Source organism: Orcinus orca, chromosome X (genome assembly GCF_937001465.1).
Source record: "Orcinus orca chromosome X, mOrcOrc1.1, whole genome shotgun sequence".
Lineage (NCBI taxonomy): Eukaryota > Metazoa > Chordata > Mammalia > Artiodactyla > Delphinidae > Orcinus > Orcinus orca.
The window spans coordinates 12986864-13011208 of NC_064580.1; the positions used below are offsets into that span (position 1 = coordinate 12986864).

The following is a 24345-nucleotide window of genomic DNA, read 5'->3' on the forward strand; positions in this document are numbered from 1 at the left end:
AAGTTCATTATTTCAAAGAACTTTCCAATGGCTGCTTATACATGAATGTGTAGAGAAAGCAGAAAAACATGACTTGGTGGCATGCCAAATCCATGACAAAGGTCAGCTCTGGGTTCGAAAGGGGAGAGGGGAACAGGGCTAAGGAGAGAAGAAACCTCTACCCAAACTCTGGGTCACACCAGATGCCACACCTCAAAGCAGTGCTGGTTCCTAAGAGCCTCTCCCCCCAGATGGCTCTGCATTCAGCTTGGGTAGGCAGCTCACTCACCATGGACCTCATGCCTGGCCTCCTGGACAGGAGGCAGACCCACCGGCTCTTCCCTTCCCCCTCCTCATTCCACCAAATTATTTGTTAATTTTTCCTTTGAAATAATTTCAGACATACAGAAAAGTTACAAAAATAGTATAGAGAATTACCATACACCACTCACCCAGATTCTCCAAAAGCTAACCTGTTATCACATATGCTTTAACATTCTCTCTAGAAATATACATCATTCTTTATTTTCTGAAATATTTGCGAGTAATCTTGGAGACATGATACCCCGTTACCTTGAAATAATTTCCTAAAAACAAGGATATTTTCCAACGTAACCCTAGTGCACTTATAAAAATTATGAAATACAATATCAGTTTAAAAATTATGACCATTAATACAATACTATTAGCTATGTACAGATATTCAAATTGAGCTAGTTGTCTCAGTAATGCTTTTTAGGGCAAAAAGAAAAAAACATGTCTAGGCCAGGATGGAATCCGGGTTCACATGCGGCATTTAGTTGTCATGTCTAATCTCCTTTCATCTGAAATAGCTCCTCAGTCATTTTCTTCATTAAAAGTACAGACCCATTATTTTGTAGAATGTCCCTCAGTTTGGGTTTGTGTGATGTGTCCTCGTCATTAGACCACATTGTTTGTTAATCCCTTTCCCTCTCAACTTTAGAGACTGGTTTTTGTTTATTTTCAATACTTTAATATTTTAGTTCAGAAGAGCACAAAGGATGAAACAATGAACATAGACATTGGCATATTTATTTCCTATCTTTCTTCTCTTTTACAGATAAAATCATATAGGTGAGAGAAACAGCCCCTAACTGGTTACCTCCGATCAGTTTTCTACACGCAGAGAATGTGACTTTGTTGCAGGAGAAGGGGGCACGAAAGAATGGTCACGTCCCAGGTCTCATCCGAGCCCCTGGGACGGGCTGCCAAGTGAGGGTCCTTGGCTTCACAAAGGAAGGAATTCAAGAGGGAGCTGAAGTAGAGTGAAAGCAAATTTATCCAGGGAGATATGTGCTCCATAGACAGAGTGCGGTCCATCTCAGAAGGCAAGAGAGGCCTCTAGGGTGTGGGGACATTAGATTTTATGGGCTGGGTAATAGGCTAACGAGTGGGAGGAGTATTCCAGCTAATTTGGGGAAGGGGCGGGGATTTCCAGGAATTGGGCCACGGGCCATTTTTCTGGCCTTTTATGGTCCGCCTGGGAACTGTCACGGCAACTGTGGGTGTGTCATAAACATGCTAACGTATTACAATGAGCGTATGATGAGGCTCAAGGTCTACAGGAAGTCAAACCTTCGGCCATCTTGGGCCTAGTAGGTTCTAACCAGTTTTTGTTGTACGTATCTGCTTCGATTGTCACATCTCTCTCTCTCACTCTGACTCCCATCTCCCTCTTTCATTTATACAGATCCTTAGGATGACATCAGCCCGCCTGGATCACCCAGGCTAATCTCCCCATCTCAAGATCCTTAATTTAATCACACCTGCAGCATCCCCTATACCATGTAAGGTAACACATTCAAAGGTCCAGGATTAGGTCGTGGACATCTTCGTGGGGCCATTATTCTGCTTACCACAGAATAATGCAATAAGCTATATGTTCTCTAAAGAAATTTTGTTGACTGATGTACATATACTCTATAGAAAAGTTAAAAGTTGAGGGAAGCAAAATTAAGTTTTTCGATACCACAACAATCCTCCATTTTTTAACACTCCAGATCATGCTTTTAAATGCCAAGTAGCAGGGATACTGTGAAGGAAGATGGAGAAAACAGAGTGCTTGTTGAGGGCCCAACTTTGATGCAGTCAGTCAGAAGACAAAGGGGACAGGAGGACCAGAAGGCGCAAGTTTCTCGGCAAAGATTGGTATTTTCCTAGAAATACAGATTTACGTCCTTCTCAATGAATGGTAACACATGGTGCTATCTGTATATCAGTTTGCAGCAAGGGAAATCAGACTGCTTTGCAAGAGATGGTAAAAGTCACTGCAAAAAAACACAAAACACGAAACACAACTACTTATTCTTACTTTAGCCAAGAACCAACATGAAAAATGTGAGAGGAATCTGGTACTGTCAGGGACTCAACAGATTGGATTCTTTGTGAGTGATGCACCATCTAGCTCAATTTCTGATATCAAGTGCCTTCCAAATCATCACTGCATGAAACATCTGTTTTCCGCAAGATTAGCACAGCCCCACAGAAATGTGCCTTGCCCAAAGGAAATAAAGAGATGGTAAAAATCGATTCCAATATTATTTATGGGATGGAATTCAGATAAAACCTGTCTGACTCATGAGAAATGTTGCCAGTCTCCCTTAACTGGATGTCCCTTGGGACATATCCTTTTTTCTGGTGTCAGAAATGGGATGGTAGCAGTGTATGCCTCTATTTCTATCCCTTTAGTTTGGTGATGATACAAGAAAGTCAACATTAAATTAGTTAGATTGCAAAGCTTACGCCAAAAGCCAAACAAAACCCAGACATCCACGTCAAATCCCTTTACCATGAGTAGCAAAACAATCAAAATATTATAAACAAAACATGATCAGGACCCAGCCAATGGGCTACACATTTCAAGGAATATTTGATGCAACAAAGCACTCAAATAAAATGAATTTAGACAGTCCTTGAATTTTATACTGGAATTTGACCTGGAAAGGCGGATAAAAAAAAAAGAGACAAAAGGTGAGCTTGACTTGAATGGTTTGATAATAAAACTTGTACACTATAATTTTACTAGCCAGTATGTTGGATTACAGGCAGCCAGTACTATTGAGTCTGTAAATAGTAAGTGCTTTATAATACCTGAATTAATTGTTTGTCTGGCACTGGACAGGAAAGCCTCAAACGTTAGACTTGTCACCTAACGCAATGAAGGCGTGTATGACTGTATACGGGGGGTGAGGGCACGGTGGGGGGGAGAACACACTGTAAGTGGAAGTGACATATTGGAAAAGAAAGGTTCTTCTGCATAACTGGGTTTATAACAGACTCGTTTAAAGTAGGTTTAGAGCGACTCAGTGATATACATGCATTTCTAAGCTACTTGTTTTTGTATGCATTCCAAAACATTTTTGAAAACAAATCTCAGGTTTAAAATTCATAATGACAAGATAATCTAGAAGTACAGCTTTGTAAACTGACAGATACACATTCTCTTATGAGGCAATATATAGGGTGGCAGCGGAGTGCAGAGTCAAAATTAACATGAACCACACACGCAAGTGTTGGTGGGGTCATGGAGAAACTGCAGACCACTGTGCAGTAGCCAGGCGCAGGGAACAAGGGGAGCACCCGCTGACAGGGAAGAGCTAAATGCATCGTCGTCAACCCATGGTGTAGAACGTCGCCGTTCAACCAAGCCATACGAGCAGACTCGGAGGAATTTCCATGAGGCATTGTCTGGTCACAAAAGCAAGATGCAAAAAATCTATTTCTGGTATGATTCCATTTTAGTAAAACAAGGACAAAATAACCCTGTATGTGTGTATATTTACATGCACATAAATGAAAGTGGAGAAGAGTAAGCGTCGAGAAAAACACTGTAAGATCTAATTCAAGGATATATCTGGCATCTACTGCAGATCTGGGATATACAGGGAGGATACTGCTATGGGTGGATGAGGGACGGAAAGGGTTTAGAGGAAAGCAAACTCGAAAGTAAAAGAAAAACCCACAGCACTAAAACTTCAAGCACACGTGCTATCACATTTATTGTTATAAAAATTATGTATGAAGGTAGGCATATGCATTCATGTGAAAAATCTTCCTGTACTTAAAAATGCCCAGAATGAAAGAAACCAAAGAAGAAAACAATGGGTCTGAGGTTGATGCCTAATGACCTCAGGGGTGGCCATTTTTAAAAATAAAACTGGCCTTAAACACTTGGGAGTTTTCTAACTGTTCTTTGGATTTAAACGACGACTTAAAAGTAAATCCTCCATAACCAAAGCTGTACCTCAATCGAGAATGCACTTGTTCATAACTAACACAGACTGGATTGCCCTCCAGGAACTCTGTGAGTCAAAGGTGGCCCAGAAGTCAGGAGACCTGGGTAAACGTCCTGCCGCGTCCAGTGAGTCCTCACGTGGCCTTGAGCAAGGAGCGCATGTGTTGGGTCTCAGCGTTCACAATGATAAAATGAGGGGCGGCCCCAACGGTTCAGCCCTAACATTCTCTGAATTCCTCCTGATTTTCTTAACTTGAAAAGCTCAAGCAGTATTTGCTAATTTAAACATAATTAAACGTAAACAAGGTTCATAGAACTTTGTGTTGAGGTTCAGAAACAAGTCCATTCCAGAGAAAGCAGCCCCTTGTGGGTTTTTTTCCCCCTGAAATGATCACTAAACTGCAGAGCCCATCATACCTTTAGGAATAGGCTGGGAATGCTTTGCTCCTTGGCCCAATCTGAAGTCCAAATATGAAGTTGGTGTGTGAGTGTAACTCTTGGACTGCAAAGAAAAAGGAAATCATCACCATCTTTCCAAGAATAAGGTTCATCTTTACCTCAGCTGGACCCTCTGTCATGGGCCTGGAGTCTGGATCCATTAACATATACAATTCCTCCTTGGGAGATGCTGTTAGAGCAGGGAGGATGGGCTGCCAATATAGCCCCCTTCTTAGGGTCGCAGTCTAAAAGTTAGCCCTCCTAGCTTGACAAGCTGATTTCCAGATGACAGCTGTCTCCCTACAGCCATTTCTCAAATATGATCCAATGTCAATAGTTTACTGCCTAATAGCTGCTCCAACTTTCTCACTTCTGCCCTTCTACTGAATGTGGTAGGTTAATGCACATCAGATGCATCTTTCTTCCCCAGGTCTCAATAAAGCCATGTCTATTTTGAAATTCAAAGAGGGCAGCCTGTAAATATTTTGATTTGTTCTAACTTGGCCCTCTTGCATAAAAAGGTGGTCCAACGCTGCTGGCCTGAAAAAGCCACAGCTCAAAATGTAAGAAAGACCCACTTTTGCAGGATTTTCCATTGTAAACAGTGGCTTTGATTCGATCAACAGTTCGGCAGAGTTTGTAATTCAATATAACACCATTCTGAATCACTGGCACAGACCAAAATCTGAGGGATTATCACTGTTGCCATAAACTTTATGATGTTTCATTGTTTACCACAAAGTCCCAGTGGTTCTGTTCTACTTATTTTTTTTAACTTAAAAAACACACAGAGATGAAAAAGTACATAACGCCAGATTCGGCAAGGATGTGGAGTAACTGGAACTTTCATACGCTGCTGGTGGGACTATCACTTGATATAAACACTTGAGAAAACTGTGTGGCAGTACATAGTACAGATGAATATATGCATAATCTATGACCCAGCATTCCAACTCAATAGGCGTGTCCCCAACAGACATGTCCACCTGAAGACATGTACTCAAATCTTGATGGTGACACTGTCAGCAATAGCCCCAAGCTGGAAATATTCCCAATGTCTTTAATGATAGAATGGATAAATGAACTGTGATATATACAAGGGACTACAATAGAGCAAAGAGAATGAACGAACCCAGCTATATGCAACAACTCAGATGAATCTCACAAGCACAATGTTGAACAAACGAAGGCAGACACAGATTGTATAACATATGATTCCACTTCTATAAAGTTCAAAACAAGGCAAAACTAATCTATCGTATCAGAAGTCAGAAAAGTGGTTACCTTGGGAAGGTTAGTAACTGAATGGGGTTTAAAAGGGGGCTTCTGGAGCCTGGCAATGTTCTGTTTCATGATTTCACGGATGAGTTCACTTGGTGAAAATTCTCTGAGCTGTACACATGATTTGTGCACTTTTCTGTGTATGTTATATTTTAACAAAAAGCTTACACTCGTTAAAAACATGCATGTGTAAACAGACCACAAAAGAAAATCCAGAGCCCAGAATTATTTACTATCCTTGATAAACGCATCATTTGGCAGAGAATAACTATGTAAACTCCATGAGGACAGGGACATATCTGCCCTTTTCACCCGGGGCCAAGGCACAGGGCCTGTCACATAGTAGGTGTTGAATAAATATTTACCAAATGATGTTTCATAATGGAAAATCTCATGTATAATAACAAATTTATTTTTAAAAAATAACCAATTTATTTACAGTATACATAGCATATTCATCAATTGCTGTACCAACACGTAGCAAAATGCCTCTCTTCAGGACAAGTGATTAGGTATGGCCCAAGTGTATGTCTGTACTTTAAGTTTTAGAATAGAGAATTGTAAATAATGCTATCGGAAGATTGTTCCCTTTCCTATAAAAGTCTCATGTATAGAAGCTTTGGGCTTTAAGTGGTCTGGTACGTGGTTTTATGTGGCTTAGGAGGACAAGCTGCATCTATACAGCTCCAAAAGCTGGAAAGGCAAATTCCCCTGTGCATACATAAATGAAAGCAGAAAGACCTGTGACATCAAGGGCAACCTGAGGCCAAAGATTCCCAATCAATCTGAAGAGCCTGGATCACACATGAAACAAGGGCAGCACCCGCGGGATGCAGGGTCTGATCCTCTAGCATCATGAAGTGTGTAAGGCACCATCTGGAAAGGATCTGGTTTTGCCTGATGAAGACTTCTAAAATTACTTCTAAAAAGATCAAGGGGAAACTTCACTTAGTATCGGATGACTCCTCTTCCTGGGCAATATTTTGCTCTCTTCCAGAAAAAGAAGGTTCAAGCATCTTTCCCAACCTCTGCCTCCAGGGCCGCTGCAGTATCCCTGCCTACAGCAAGGACATGAATCAAAAAGAGGGTCTCGGTTTAACTTTTACTAGAATTCTCCCAGAATGTAGTCATAAAAATCATTCCAACCTGGAAACCAGGAGCCTCTGATGCTGGTATTGCTTTTCCTGCTGACTAGCAAAGCCTTTATCTTCTTCTGGGCTTAGTTCACTCAATCTGAAAATCTGGTGTTGGGACTTCACTGATGTTGAAGTGTATTTCTGCTTCTGAAATCTGAAGTCAGAAAATTTTAATGTCTTCCTCCACTTTTTAATATTGTAAATTCCCTTCTGATTTCTCAGACTAGAGCTGTAGAGAAGTGAGAACGTGGCTGGGGCGAGGGAAAGCCATGAGGGCTGTGGGGAGTGAATAGGGGGCTGCTGGCTAACTGCACTACTCTTGCCCTCAAGCTCGGCCATCAGTTTTGCCCTCCTGGTGAGCTCTTTTCTTCCTGCCTCTAGCTTCTCAACCTAATCCATATTGTCCCCAAAACAGTAACCTCTCTCTCTAATGCTGCAAGGACACAGATATGCGTATGCACACACAGACACAGAATTCTGTACTTACATATTCGTTTACAAAATTGTAAACAAACCAACGAGAGACATTATAAAGCCACAAATATATCCTACTGCCTTACAGTGTGAAAAGGGCTACAGGGAAATATGAAATTCATTTTGAAGGTGTTTTTCACAACATCTATAGCCAAAAACAGAATTCGGATTCTACTCTCCTTTTTGTACTGAAAATCAGATCATTGACGGTTTCAATATAACACGTCTTGAATAAGCAACTACCCAAAACCTATATGTACATTATTCTATTTCAGTTAATCCATCCTGAGATAAAATTCAATTTGAAAGCTGTTCCCATGAGTGTGTGTATACATATATGTATGGATATATATATACACACACACAGTTTTTGAAAAGCAAATAGGTATTGCTTTTTAAAATTTTGATCTTCCTTGGTAACTGCTGGAATAGCAAATGTAAATTCTGTTCATTTAACTCAGAGATGATAATGCCAGGCTCAAATGCACTTTGAGCAAATCTGGACTTAATTTTTCCATCACACACACTGCTGCTTTGCAACTATAAAGAAATGTCACCATTAGGCACACTCTTTCCTGAGTTCTGTTTTGTTTCTTTTCATGTATAGTATTAAACTATTAATAGACCCTCAAAATAGAATGAAACTTTAATTAAGCAAATCATTCCTTTTTGTCCTCAATCTATCTATTTCCACAGGATTAAAATAAATTGGTCCAAGGCAACCCAGAATAAAACATTTCTCTATAAATCTGTTTCAGCATGTACCGAACTAATGTACCTGAATTCCATCAGTGAAATGACTTTCTTTTCCCTTTTTCTTTTGGTCCTGATTAACACTGCCTGCACAGGCACTAAAATCCCAAGCTATTCCTCTCTTGTCTTTCTTTTCTTCTCATTTCTTAATTCTCTCTTTAAAGCATTTGGGAAACTTATCTTTAAAGGTTTTAGTCTGGGGCTTCCCTGGTGGCGCAGTGGTTGAGAGTCTGCCTGCCGATGCAGGGGACACGGGTTCATACCCCCGTCTGGGAAGATCCCACATGCCGCGAAGCGGCTGGGCCCGTGAGCCACGGCCGCTGAGCCTGCGCGTCCGGAGCCTGTGCTCCGCAACGGGAGAGGCCACAACAATGAGAGGCCCGCGTACCGCAAAAAAAAAAAAAAAAAAAAAAAAGTTTTAGTCTGTATTTTAAAAGCCCAACGGCTTAAAATCTTACAGTTCAAATACCATGTAAGCAAGCCCTCTAGAAGTGAAGTAACAGAACTCTTTATGAGATGTGAAGGGTAAATTTTGGCTAACCTCTAACAACAGGGGTGCTACCAAACCCAGACAAGCCCTGTCTCTCTTCATAAATATGTCAGAATTAAACCCTAAATGAGTCTAAGACACCACTCCAATAATGACCACAAAACAAGCAAGACAAAAAAACAAGGTCTACAAAACCACTTCCTTCTGAACCCGAACTACCTTCATCTTCTATCCTTCAAAGACCTCCCGCTTCCCCGGGCTTTTGGTATGATACCCGTGTTAACCTGGTTTCCTTCCTCTGCTTTTATTCTTAAATGTGATCTTAATTAGAAGACGAAATCACTTCCACATGGAAGCTATGTGGCTTAGTACGTCTTCCCAAGAAAAAGAGTGCTATGTTGCTTGCTACGTATAAGCATGGTAAAGAAAATAAAGTCTCTTTCATCTTGCCGCTGCTCCTTTCACAGATAACTGCCACCCGTTTATCCCTGAATGCTGCTCATTTTGCCATAATGCTGGCTTTCCCTAAAAGCACGGGGCAGCAAGGTGTTACATGTCAGAGCTGTAATAAATACTTTCACATCTTTTTGAGAAGTATTTCGAAAACCCTTGATGATTCAGTGATTTATTCAGGAAATGCACTTGAATTCTCAATCTTACTAGACGTTGCTTAAGCAAATTACTCTAAGGTAACAAGTGCAAATCCTCAGTATTGTATAAAAGAAAGAAACAGTGCATATACCTATTCCTGGATCCTTACTCTCATGTTGGATCATGCCCCTAACGTTGGGCATTTCGTTTTACAGTTGTTTTTTGGCATCACTGTTAACTTTTTTTTTTTTTTTTTTTGCGGTACGTGGGCCTCTCACTGTTGTGGCCTCTCCCGTTGCTGAACACAGGCTCTGGACGCACAGGCTCAGCGGCCATGGCTCACAGGCCCAGGTGCTCCGCGGCATGTGGGATCCTCCCGGACCGGGGCACGAACCCATGTCCCCTGCATCGGCAGGCGGACTCTCAACCACTGTGCCACCAGGGAAGCCCCCACTGTTAACTTTTGATGAATATCTTTGCACATAAAATTTTGACCACATTTCTATTTTTTTCCTTCACACTGAAATTGTACATCTAAAAGTCCAGACATTTTAATAGGGCTCTTGAGATATCTACAGGTTTATGGCCAAATGCAATGTGGCTAAAAGTGAGCTAGCTGGTCAACACGATGACATGACTGAACAGCAATTTTCCTGAACAAGTCTACTGCTAGTCATTGGCTTTTCTGGTCTCTGTAATTTTGCTATACCACAGGGCCATTTTCCAACTCATTAGGTTCTCCAAATAGTGACTTTTTTTCACTCATCTAATCTCCTATTGTTAGAAAGTTAACTCATTCCAACAAATTCCCTGTTGTTACACATTAAATTTTTTTTCCCCAATACATCCTTGTCCAAAAATAGAATAGAGGGATTAATTGCTGGGGGGAAAAAAAGGAAAAGAAAAAAACATACCTGGAAATGCCTGAAAAAACAGACAAAAAGAAAAAAAATCAGGAAAAAATTTAACCTAAAAAAAGTTTAAAGGCACAACCTCCACAGTACAGATACCAATATTTGAACAACCAGCGTCTAGCAGCATGTTTCTGAACAAAAAGATCACTTTTATCAATTGTTACACTAACTGAAATGCTTTCATCCAAATTGTTTTTGGTCATATCAGTTGGTAATTACCTGTAAAAAGTGCCCATCTCATCAAATAAGTGACCATCTTATCTTTTTTTAATCTTAGCTTATTTAAGCAGCAGAAATCGATATCTCGTTACTCTTTTAATTTGACTATTAGTTTGGGTGATATTATTATTTTAACAAGTGCTACTAAATATTATTAACACAAGAATAACAATAACTAAATATATTGAGGGCTTAGTATATACCAGGCACGATTCTTTTTAAATTTATTTATTTATTTTATTTTTGGCTGTGTTGGGTCTTTGTCGCTGCGCGCGGGCTCTTCTCTAGTTGCGGTGACCGGGGGCTACTCCTGTGGTACGCGGGCTTCTCATTGCGGTGGCTTCTCTTGTTGCAGAGCACGGGCTCTAGGCACGTGGGTTTCAGTAGTTGCAGCACATGGGCTCAGTAGTTGCGTCTCGCGGCTCTAGAGCGCAGGCTCAGTAGTTGTGGCACACGGGCTTAGTTGCTCCGCAGCGTGCGGTGTCTTCCCGGACCAGGGCTCCGTGTCCCCTGCACTGGCAGGTGGATTCTTAACCACTGCGTCACCAGGGAAGCCCCAGGCACTATTCTGTATGCTTCATGTGTATTAATTTGGCCGCTTGTATTTCCCGTTTTATAAAATATCTGCTCATTAACCTATTTATGTTTTCATTCATTACTTAGCTCCCTCATTTAAGAAATACTGACTGAGAGTCTGGAGTGTGCTAGTCATTGGATATGTATATCGGTGAATAACAGATCTGCTCAGCCTTTGTGGTTTACGTCCTAGTAAGGAAGACAATTTAACAAATTAACTATAAAATTACACATGCCATAAGTGAAATAAACAGGGCAGAGGGGAGAAAATAAAATGGGGGAGGAATGGAAGGCATCGAATGAGAAGAGTTGGGGGTAAGATGTTTCTGCACAGAGAATGGAGCACAGCATGTGCAAAGGCTCTGAGGCAGTGAAGAGCCTGGAGGATCTGGACACTGACAGGAGAACCACGTGCAGACAGCAGGGGGAGGCTGCAGAGAATGGCATGAGATGAGTTTAGAGAGTTAGAAAAGACCCAGGCAGGATTTCTTTAAAGTACAATGGGAACACATTGATCCAATTTTTATCGTGAAGAGATGTCTTGAGCTGCTATGTGGAGAGCTGGAAGGGAGTAAATAAGAGAGGGGAGACCCCTGAAGAAGCTGCTGCAGTGGGCCTGGCCAAGGCTGGGCAGAGGATGGGAGAGAAGTAGATTTAAAATATATTTCGGACTAGATGTAGGTAGAGGAGGAGATGGAATAAGGATGACCGCCATGTTTCCACTCTGAGCAGTGAGTGGTGGTGCCATTCACTCATTCAGATGGAGAAGCCTGGAAGGGAAACGAGTTTGTGTGTGTTTGCTGTCAAGGCAGGTGTGGGTAGGGAAGCAAGACTTCAACTTTTGCCATTTTAAAGTCGACGTGCCTGGGAACGATGCAAATGGAGATGGCAAGTAGGTAGCTGAACATATGAGTCCACACAGAGCTCAGAGGTGAGGCCTGTGCTATAAATATGAATGTGGGAGTCGTTTGAAAGTGGGAGACCTTTGAAACTGACCAAGAGAATACATCTTAAAAAGCCTTATCACACACACAAAATTCTGTAATTCTGTATGGTGACGGATGTTAACTAGGCTTGCTGTGTATTGTGGTGATTATTTCACAATATACAAATATCAAACCGCTATGTTGTACACCTGAAACTAACATAATGTTACATATAAATTACAATCCGATAAAAATATAAAATAAATGTGGGAGTTGTAAGACTATAAATGGTATCTAAGTCCATGGGATGGGCGAGATCATCCAGGGAGACGACACTCAATGAGAGAAGAGGACTCAGGACTGAGATCCAGGGAAGCTGGGTGTTTAGGGGTCTAGTAGAGGAAATGGTACCTACCTGAGAAGTGACACTGAGAAGGAGCAAAGAGCATCCAGAGACACAAGAACGTATTATCTCAGAGGCCAAAGGAAGGAAAGACAGTGTGGAGGAGGAAGCGTGCAACCCGTGCAAAGGAAGGAAAACAAAGACCTCTGGGTTTGGCCACATGGAGTAGTGACTCAGTGCGCTGATGGGGGTGGCCGCCGGGCAGAGGGCCTCGACGAGGTGGGGAAGTGGAGAGAACACGTGCCGACAAATCTTCTGTGCAGTGTGACTCAGAGAGGGGGCAGAGAACTGCAGGGTGTGGGGTTAAGGGAGTTTGGCGCTTCTCTTCTCAATTTATATGAGAGGGTTTCTTAAAAATAAATTAAAGCTATTTGTCCTTAATACTATTTGTTGGAAAAACCTTGCTTTGACCTTTCATTTCATTTATGGCATTTCTGACATGGATTAGATCTATCCAGCTTTTCCTTCCAATGCTTTTAAACTTCGAAAGTCTTTCCCAAGCAAAGATCATGTTAAATGTTTGCCTTTTTCTAGTTCAAATTTTTTAACATTTAATTCTTTGATCTACGTCAAATTTATTTTCCTACGAGGGATGGGATCATGAGCAAAACTGGTTTCTTTTTATGAATGTTTAACCAATTGTCCCAGTTGACTCATTCTTCTCTTTTCCCCAGTTGGTGACCATCTTCTGTATCGCTAAGTTCGCACCTATACTTGCGTCTATTTTGGGTAGGTTCTCTTTCTGCCAATCACAAAAAAAGAGGCTCAGTGGAAAAAACTTCACTGACGAGCTCAGGAGACTCAACTAAGAGAGGACGATCTAGTCCATAGGAGTTCTGGGCATCACCCAGGCCATGGCCCACGGGGCTTCCCAATCTCACCTTCCTGACGCCACTTTCCTGCTCTCACAGACCCATTCTCTCCACCACTTACACCTCTGCACACACTCAAGAAACTCACTGGCAGATCCATGGTCCCAGTGTGGAGAACCATACCTTCCCCTTTCTTCGGGAGATCTTACCATTTGAGGAAATGAAAAGTAGATTTACCACGTTATTTAAAGCCAAGTTCCAACTCTTGTTGACAATAGGCTGATGCTCTTCAACCCAAGGGTAAATGTCTTCTGTCTCCAATCCAAAGCACTCTGATTTCTGAATTCTTGATTATTTTAAAGAATTCTGATAAGGATCGGGAGAGATTAGTCTCCATCCTCAGTGCCAAAGGCATTACGGGAAGGATTAAAACCCTGTAATCACATTTAGACATATACATGAAGTGCTACGCAAAAAGAAGACAAGAAACTCTTGGGCAAAATGCCAATGATTCTGTATAGTGTGAGAGCTAGAGAGGGCCAGACCACATTTTTTTTTTTTACATCTTTATTGGAGTATAACTGCTTTACAAATGGTGTGTTAGTTTCTGCTTTATAACAAAGTGAATCGGTTATACATATACATATGTTCCCATATCTCTTCCCTCTTGCGTCTCCCTTCCTCCCACCCTCCCTATCCCACCCCTCTAGGTCAGACCACATTTTTAACTTCTATCAGCCATAAAGGATTGCGGAAAATCTTGACCATCAAGCTGTCCAGCTGACCAGAAATTGTGGACATTTTAGCCAAATTATTCTACAGTCTAGTCTCAAGAGTATCCTTTTTCAAGAAGCATTTTAATCAATAGTAACACTTGAGTCCCTCTCTTCTCACCTTGTATTTGGGGTACAGGTAGTGAGGAGAGAAGAGCTAAGGGGGAAGGGAATAAAGATGCTGACAGGACTCATGGGCCTGAAATTTAATCAGAGACATGTTAATTGTGAAAGTAGAGACTTTGATTTCTTCACTCTTTGAGTCAGCATCCTTGCCTGAAATTGGGTTACAGATGTTCAATTTTTTTTTGGAAAATTAAAACCAGAGAAAGAACAAATGCCCACCCCTTATATGAATAATTCATCCATAATCCTACAAAGGCAACAGTACAATAAAATCACAAATGACCCCCAAATATGCCAACTGGGAGCCTTCTGGTCGTTTATCTCCCATCCATGGGTAATGTTTTTCAAGGCTGAGTCAGTAAATCTAGTAACAGATGCTAGAATATTCCTTACAGGGCTTTATAACACTTTTAATCTCTAATAGTTACCCTTGGTATTTACTAAGGGTCTTTAAGAGTTCTTGTAAGAAAGTGCATCGACATGGGAGACTATTTGGCAAAGACATGATTTCACAGGGCTCTGGGGACAGACGATTGTGTAGACATGAACCTTCAATTTCATGTCTAAGGGGGAATCTATTATGGCACAAGGCTTCTCCTGTGTGATTGTCTGCAGGATGTTCTGACACAGTCGAGGCATCTGAAGACAAGTAAGTGGCTGAAGGTACCCTTTTGGTGTAGAAAGAGATGGAGGTTCATTCTGAAGCTTCCTTCCATGAAAATGAGCTAAGGCATTCCCAAACTGGAGAGAGACATACTCGGCAAGTTTATGTACAAGGGCTGAATGGTGTGATAAGGCAGAGCTACTGTGCACATCAAATGGGACAAAACTCAGGAGACCTGAGTTTCGGTCTGGGTTCTTTCCACAACGAGATGTGTGACCTTTGGCCCAGCTGAGTTGCCGCGTTCTCATCTACAACGTGGCGGAGGTGGAGAGCTGCTCTCTCACGTCTACTGCTGCCTGACGCTCTGATTCAAATCATGCCAGAAGAAAAAGGGAGAGTAGGTCTTGCCTGGCTGGAAAAGCATCTCATACTATCAGGAATTCTAGACTCTTGCTTCCCTAAGAACTTCACTCACGTCTTAATAGCTCGTAACAGCAATGAAAGAGGTGAATGAATGGAAAGCTTCCTGTCCAGCTGTTATACAAATGGGCCTGACGTGGCCCCTGTGTATGAAGTAAAAAGGGCACCCATCTTCTTTACTTCTTCACAGCAAGCTAGGACCTTTAGCTCAAAGCCCGCTGGAGCCCAACTCAAATTTTCACACATCCAATCACTTTAAATATATTCCAAAGAAACACATTTTTAGCCACTTAGAGCCTACCTACTTTACATATCCTGTGGAACTGCCCCCAACATCTGCCGCAAATAAGGACGAACTCTCCAGCTACAAAAGACCCCGCACTGCAGTTGCCTTTTGGAGCTCTCTGACCCAGAGACTCTCCACCCTGTTGCTGAGTGACATCATCTAAACACGTAAGCCCCCTCTCCAATTCCTCTGACTCCCCAGGGAGCTCCCTCATCCTAGCCCCCTTCTGGGTGGTGGCCTTGAGCCACTGTCTCTGGAAGGTCTCTGACCGTGATGGACTCCCTTCTCATGCCACCCCGTCCAAGCACCACCTAAACAGAGCCGGTGTGTTACTGCCTCTCAGGAACCTGTCTCTTCCTTGATCAACCCCCAGGACCCCAAACTTACTACACCAAGCCATCTGACTGAAGTAAGTACACAAACAGGCTCCCAAAGTATCAGATATGGGTCTCCCTTCTACCCAGAAATAAGAAGAGTGTAAGTTCCCTGCTACTCAGCAACAATTCTGAGAAACTGAAGAGTTGACAAGTCTGCTGAAGGGCTAGAGACCTAGGGAAGGGTTGGCACTTATCCCCCATCCAGGGCAGGGGATTGTTCATGAATTCCTGGGCGAGGAGGAAGGGGTCAGCTCCTTAGCAAAATGACTGATGGGTCAAGAATTCCCTTGTCAACGTCCATCTCTCCTCTTAGGCCCTCTCTGTCTTTAAAGTTTCCATGGGAAAGAAACCCGCTCTCAGCAGAAAATCTCATTTCTATTGGGTTGTGCTGAACTGGTAAGGACGTGTGTAGGCTTGTGGTTAAGAGCACAGAGTCAGGGGCCAGACATCCAGTTAGAAGGCCAGCTCTGTCACTCACTACATGCATAACCCTGAGCAAGTGGCTCGTCTCGCGATGCCTCAGTTCTCTCCCTCATCAGGCTGTCGTGAGAATCTGACTGGACACAGTCAGCTTCCCTGGCTTCTGAGGCCTCGGCCACTTACGGAGACCCCTAGGTGCCATGGCTGCTGCCGCCTCGGCCCCTCCCGGCTGACTGTCAAGTTCTGAATGGCTTCCATCACCCCCCCAGAGTGGCGGGAGCTCCAGGAGCTCCAGAGCCTGGCCTGACAGACCTCCATGCCCAGACAGGAGTGAAGATCCGAGCCACCAGATGTGGTGTGTGGCCTCCACAGAGGCTGCCGCAGGGGGCTGGTGACACCATCAAGAAGGGCAGGGAATTAGCGTCCACAGGCTGACTTTGGCCAAAGAAGGCTGGAAGGTGTAGGATGACAGAAAAATTCTTCCTGTTTCTTCCTTCGTTAGAAAGTCCTGAGCCACAGTTTTCTGAACAGGCCTCCTGTGTCACCAAGCATCTGTCTTGCTTCCCCTCTCCCTCACTCTCACTGCCCGGGGGTGCCCTGCCTTAGGCTCTGTTTTCCAGAGAACCCAAGTGAAATCACGAGTAAAAGAACCGATACAGGTAAAACACTCAGAACTTCACTGTCCAATACAGTTGCCATTACCCATTTGTGACTACGGAGCACAGCAAATGTGGCGAGTGTGAACTGAGATGTGCTGTGAGTGTAAAAAAAAAAAAAAAAAAAAGACAGTGGATTTTAAAGACTTGGTACAAAAAATATTAAAAATCTCATTATAATTTTATATTGATTATATATTGAAATGATAATATTTTAGATAATTGGCTGAAGTATACAATTAAAATTAATTTCAGCTGTTTGTTTTTACTTTTTGAGTGTGTCTACTGAAAATTTGAAATGACATACGGCTCCCATTATATTTTCACTGGACAGCTCTGACTTAGAATTTGGTACCTTGTAAACCTACAAAAGATGTCAGCCATTTTCATTTCTCATCCCAAGAAATTCTAGAGATTTACTGTCAGTAAAGTCTAATGATAAAAAGGGAATGTGGGAGCAGAAACGGAGACAGATAAGGGAAAGGGAACAAATATTTATGAATTAACACTCTTGTTGCTAGGCACATTATACACCATGCACTATGCGTCATTCTCCCTATTCAGCAGATGAGGAAATAAAGGTGCAAAATTAAATTTTCCTAAGGCCACAGAGGTATTAAACAACAGAGCTGAAATGTGGACCCGGGTCTACTGGACTCCATAGTCCATGCTCTTTTCCATCTATAGTACTGTCAAAGGATTGACTTTCTTTTTTTTTTTTTTTTTTCCATTTTAACATCTTTATTGGAGTATAATTGCTTTACAATGGTATGTTAGTTTCAGCTTCACAACAAAATGAATCAGTTATATATACACATACGTTCCCATATCTCCTCCCTCTTGCATTTTGTCCAAAGCTTTCTCTGAATCTATTGAGATGATCATATGGTTTTTCTCCTTCAATTTGTTAATATGGTGTATCACGTTGATTGATTTGCGTATATTGTAGAATCCTTGCATTCCTGGAATAAACCCCACTTGATCATGGTGTATGATCCGTTTAATGTGCTGTTGGATTCTGTTTGCTAGTATTTTGTTGAGGATTTTTGCATCTATGTTCATCAGTGATATTGGCCTGTAGTTTTCTTTCTTTGTGACATCCTTGTCTGGTTTTGGTATCAGGGTGATGGTGGCCTCGTAGAATGAGTTGGGGAGTGTTCCTCCCTCTGCTATATTTTTGGAAGAGTCTGAGAAGGATAGGTGATAGCTCTTCTCTAAATGTTTGATAGAATTCGCCTGTGAAGCCATCTGGTCCCGGGCTTTTGCTTGTTGGAAGATTTTTAATCACAGTTTCAATTTCAGTGTTTGTGACTGGTCTGTTCATATTTTCTATTTCTTCCTGATTCAGTCTTGGCAGGTTGTGCCTTTCTAAGAATTTGTCCATTTCTTCCAGGTTGTCCATTTTATTGGCATAAAGTTGCTTGTAGTAATCTCTCATGATCTTTTGTATTTCTGCAGTGTCAGTTGTTACTTTTCCTTTTTCATTTCTAATTCTATTGATTTCAGTCTTCTCCCTTTTTTTCTTGATGAGTCTGGCTAATGGTTTATCAATTTTGTTTATCCTTTCAAAGAACCAGCTTTTAGTTTTATTGATCTTTGCTATCGTTTCCTTCATTTCTTTTTCATTTATTTCTGATCTGATTTTTATGATTTCTTTCCTTCCGCTAACTTTGGGGTTTTTTTGTTCTTGTTTCTCTAATTGCTTTAGGTGCAAGATTAGGTTGTTTATTCGAGATGTTTCCTGTTTCTTAAGGTAGGATTGTATTGCTATAAACTTCCCACTTAGAACTGCTTTTGCTGTATCCCATAGATTTTGAGTCGTCGTGTCTCCATTGTCATTTGTTTCTAGGTATTTTTTGATTTCCTCTTTGATTTCTTCAGTGATCACTTCGTTATTAAGTAGTGTATTATTTAGTCCCCATGTGTTTGTATTTTTTACAGATCTTTTCCTGTAACTGATATCTAGTCTCATAGCGTTGTGGTCGGAAAAGATACTTGATACAATTTCAATTTTCTTAAATTTACCAAGGTTTGATTGGTGACCCAAGATATAATCTATCCTGGAGAATCTTCCATGAGCACTTGAGAAAAATGTGTATTCTGTTGTTTTTGGATGGAATGTCCTATAAATACCAATTAAGTCCATCTTGTTTAATGTATCATTTAAAGCTTGTGTTTCCTTATTTATTTTCATTTTGGATGATCTGTCCACTGGTGAAAGTGGGGTGTTAAAGTCCCCTACTATGAATGCGTTACTGTCGATTTCCCCTTTTATGGCTGTTAGTATTTGCCTTATGTATTGAGGTGCTCCTATGTTGGGTGCATAAATATTTACAATTGTCATATCTTCTTCTTGGATCGATCCCTTGATCATTATGTAGTGTCCTTCTTTGTCTCTTCTAATAATCTTTATTTTAAAGTCTATTTTGTCTGATATGAGAATTGCTACTCCAGCTTTCTTTTGGTTTCCATTTGCATGAAATACCTTTTTCCATCCCCTTACTTTCAGTCTGTATGTGTCTCTAGGTCTGAAGTGGGTCTCTTGTAGACAGCAAATATATGCGTCTTGTTTTTGTATCCATTCAGCCAATCTGTGTCTTTTGGTGGGAGCATTTAGTCCATTTACATTTAAGGTAATTATCGATATGTATGTTCCCATTCCCATTTTCTTAATTGTTTTGAGTTCGTTATCGTAGGTCTTTTCCTTCTTTTGTGTTTCTTGCCTAGAGAAGTTCCTTTAGTAGTTGTTGTAGAGCTGGTTTGGTGGTGCTGAACTCTCTCAGCTTTTGCTTGTCTGTAAAGGTTTTAATTTCTCCATCAAATCTGAATGAGATCCTTGCTGGGTAGAGTAATCTTGGTTGCAGGTTTTTCTCCTTCAACACTTTCAATATGTCCTGCCACTCCCTTCTGGCTTGCAGACTTTCTGCTGAAAGATCAGCTGTTAACCTTATGGGGATTCCCTTGTGTGTTATTTGTTGTTTTTCCCTTGCTGCTTTTAATATGCTTTCTTTGTATTTAATTTTTGACAGTTTGATTAATATGTGTCTTGGTGTATTTCTCCTTGGATTTATCCTGTATGGGACTCTCTGTGCTTCCTGGACTTGATTAACTATTTCCTTGCCCATATTAGGGAAGTTTTCAACTATAATCTCTTCAAATATTTTCTCAGTCCCTTTCTTTTTCTCTTCTTCTTCTGGGACCCCTATAATTCGAATGTTGGTGCGTTTAATGTTGTCCCAGAGGTCTCTGAGACTGTCCTCAGTTCTTTTCATTCTTTTTTCTTTATTCTGCTCTGCAGTAGTTATTTCCACTATTTTATCTTCCAGGTCACTTATCCGTTCTTCTGCCTCAGTTATTCTGCTATTGATCCCATCTAGAGTATTTTTCTTTTCATTTATTGTGTTGTTCATCATTGTTTGTTTCACCTTTAGTTCTTCTAGGTCCTTGTTAACTGTTTCTTGCATTTTGTCTATTCTATTTCCAAGATTTTGGATCATCTTTACTATCATTATTCTGAATTCTTTTTCAGGTAGACTGCCTATTTCCTCTTCATTTGTTAGGTCTGGTGGGTTTTTATCTTGTTCCTTCATCTGCTGTGTGTTTTTCTGTCTTTTCATTTTGCTTATCTTACTGTGTTTGGGGTCTCCTTTTTGCAGGCTGAAGGTTCGTAGTTCCTGTTGTTTTTGGTGTCTGTCCCCAGTGGCTAACGTTGGTTCAGTGGGTTGTGTAGGCTTCCTGGTGGAGGGTACTAGTGCCTGTGTTCTGGTGGATGAGGCTGGATCTTGTCTTTCTGGTGGGCAGGTCCACATCTGGTGGTGTGTTTTGGGGTGTCTGTAGACTTATTATGATTTTGGGCCGCCTCTCTGCTAATGGGTGGGGTTGTGTTCCTGTCTTGCTAGTTGTTTGGCATAGGATGTCCAGCACTGTAGCTTGCTGGTCGTTGAGTGAAGCTGGGTGCTGGTGTTGAGATGGAGATCTCTGGGAGATTTTCGCCGTTTGATATTATGTGCAGCTGGGAGGCCTCTTGTGGACCAGTGTCCTGAAGTTGGCTCTCCCACCTCAGAGGCACAGTACTAACTCCTGGCTGCAGCACCAAGAGACTTTCATCCACACGGCTCCTTAATTTGGGATGATTCGTTGTCTATTCATGTATTCCACAGATGCAGGGTACATCAAGTTGATTGTGGAGCTTTAATCCGGTGCTTCTGAGGCTGCTGGGAGAGATTTCCCTTTCTCTTCTTTGTTCTCACAGCTCCCAGGGGCTCAGCTTTGGATTTGGCCCCGCCTGTGCGTGTAGGTCGCCGGAGGGCATCTGTTCTTAGCTCAGACAGGACGGGGTTAAAGGAGCCGCTGATTCGGAGGCTCTGGCTCACTCAGGCCGGGGCGGGGGGGGGGGGGGGGGGAGGTAGGGAGGGTAACGGAGTGCGGGGCGGGCCTGCGGCGGCAGAGGCCGGCATGACATTGCCAGCCTGAGGCGCGCCGTGCGTTCTCCCGGGGGAGTTGTCCCTGGATCCTGGGAACCTGGCCGTGGCGGGCTGCACAGGCTCCCCGGAAGAGGGGTGTGGAGAGTGACCTGTGCTCGCACACAGGCTTCTTGGTGGCAGCAGCAGCGGCCTTAGCGTCTCATGCCCGTCTCTGGGGTCCACGCTTTTAGCCGCGGCTCGCGCCCGTCTCTGGAGCTCCTTTAAACAGCGTTCTTAATCCCCTCTCCTCGCGCACCAGGAAATAAAGAGGGGAGAAAAAGTCTCTTGCCTCTTCGGCAGCTCCAGACTTTTCCCCGGACTCCCTCCCGTCTAGCCGCGGTGCACTAACGCCCTGCAGGCTATGTTCACGCCGCCAACCCCAGTCCTCTCCCTGCGCTCCGACTGGAGCCGGAGCCTCAGCTGCCAGCCCCGCCCGCCCCGGCGGGGGAGCAGACAAGCCTCTCGGCTGGTGAGTGCCGGTCGGCCCTGACCCTCTGCGCTGGAATCTCCCCGCTTTGCCCTCCGCATCCCTGTTGCTGTGCTCTCCTCCGCGGCTCCAAAGCTCCCCCACTCCGCCACCCGCAGTCTCCGCCCGCGAAGGGGCCTCCTAGTGTGTGGACACTTTTCCTCCTTCACGGCTCCCTCCCGCTGGTGCAGGACCCGTCCCTATCCTTTTGTCTTGTTTATTTTTTTCTTTTGCCCTAACCAGGTACGTGGGGGGTTTCTTGCCTTTTGGGAGGTCTGAGGTCTTCTGCCAGCGTTCAGTAGGTGTTCTGTAGGAGTTGTTCCACGTGTAGATGTATTTCTGGTGTACCTGTGGGGAGGAAGGTGATCTCCACGTCTTTCTCTTCCGCCATCTTCCCGGAAGTAGGATTGACTTTCTAATGGTACAGTTTAGATAATGTAACCAAAATTTTTTTGGCGTGGGTGAGGGCATCCTAGAATCCTTTAAATCACCCACACAGGAGATCACCTACACTAAAAAACCTAAAAGCTGCTGCTGGACACAAATCAATCTCTCTCTCTCTCTCTCTCTCTCTCTCTCACTCACTCACACACACACACACACACACACACACCCCTGCCGTGGGTACATGGGAATGAAGTGGTCATACACCACGGTCTATGGCATGTGGTCACAGACACCCATGAAAGCCCCTCATTTTGTATTTTTTCTCCATCATCCTCTGCCTCAATCCCATTCCCCCACTGGCTCTCAGTCAAGCATACCTAATGAACATTCTTCCAACCTACCCTCTGTATGTTGATTTAGAAAGACAGATGGCCTTAAAAACTAAAGTGGTATTGTGTGCAAAACTGCTTTCTTGTTCTTATTTATTTCACATTATTTCCTGAGATCTAATAAAACAGCTGTAAGTAAACATAATCCATTCCTTCTAGCAGCTGTACCATATTCCATAATACGTAACCTCCAAATTATACTTATCTTTTCCCTAAGTGGTCGCCACCTACATCATCTCATGACCACCATCATATGTCTACTTGGTGAAGCTTTGCTGGAGTAAATATCTATGAGTGGAATGGCTGGGGCATACCCTACATGCAGCGCTAGCTTCACTAAGCAATGCCGGCTTGCTCTCCACAAGGAATACAGTTACACTCACTGGCCACGCAGGAAGTTTCTATCTCCTCCTGTCCTTCCCAGCACTTGATAATACCCACCTTCCTGATTTTTGTCAACTTAAAAGGTATCAAGTGGTAGTTTATTAGAATTCACATTTCTCTGTGTATTGGTCAGAAGAATACCTCTTCATATTCTTCTTAGCCTTCAACAGTTGGGTGGAAGATATTCTAAGACCTGGTGTCTGGAGTTGCCACCAATACAAGCATCTAAATTTCAAGAAGGCACAAACGTCTCACCTCAGAGGATGGAGAACTATGAGTACATGCTTTGTTCTCCCAACTATGTTAATGTTCTGGCCTCACCGCGTACATCGATTTCCTGCAGATGTAACTGCTCTAGGGCTCAGAGGTTTGCTTGTGCAACAAAATCTCATGGAACCAGGGCTGGTATTGCAGTAAATGTGTGTCCTATTATCTTTGGGGATATTTTTTAAGTGAGACAAATGAGAACTGGGGTGGAATGAATTCCAGTTTGGCAGTCCTGATGGAGTCACAACCAGTCCAGCGGAGGCAGCCCAGCCTACTGCACTTACAAAGGAAAAGAAAATCCATATTCTACCCCAGCAAAGCAGAATTTAAATTGGGTGAGGACACTCTGGAATTTCATTTAGAATATAATTTTTAATTATAATTTCTTTTGACTTGGTTTATAAAGGCAACGAGTTTTAGATCAGAACCTTATTCTCTTCTTAGAGATTTGATGATGGGAACTTAGAGCCTAGAAAGGTGAGGAAAACTGAGCCAGGCAGGTGTCTGAAGGTGGTGGGAAAGGGCCCTGTTCTGAGTTTCAAAATGGTTGCCTTTAAAAGGAAGCATTTAAATTTCTCCAACTGCTATTTATAGTTGGACCAGGAAAAGAAAATTTGGGGCCGTCATGGTTTCCTTCCATAATGTTAAAAATGATCATCTAAAAAAAAAAAAAAAAAAAAAAAAAAGATCATCTACATGGAAGCAAAGAGAGCAAGGGGGCCTTCATGAGGGCTTCAGGTTTCATGAGAAAGAGGCAAATTATCATTATTTTATTCGTCAATGAACCTGGTGCTCAATCACCCCATGTTGCGTTCCAAATGGAACCACTCTAGTCTCCACATGGGTGACCCCTTCAGACAGTGACGTGAGAGCTGTACCTTTGGAATTTTGCACTGTTTTGGTTTGGGTCATGCAGAGAGGGAGAGAAAAGGCAGAGGAGGCAGAAGAGCAATAACACCAGGAGAAACATCATCAGTATATTCATGATTTTCTTGAAGACACAAGAGAATGAAATTGACAAGTTAAACAAAAAAAGAGAGAGAAAGAGAAATTACCAAATTACCACAAAAGTTTTACACG

General features: G+C 42.5%; 1 protein-coding gene across 1 annotated transcript in view; it reads right to left on the reverse strand.

Annotated features, from left to right (window-relative positions):
* The window catches only part of PIR (pirin), a 99502-nt gene that overhangs the window by 25183 nt on the left and 49974 nt on the right, over positions 1-24345 (reverse strand). Inside the window, 1 exon segment of the mRNA XM_033427931.2 lies at positions 4652-4736. Within this exon segment, the coding sequence (XP_033283822.2) occupies positions 4652-4736 (85 nt within the window).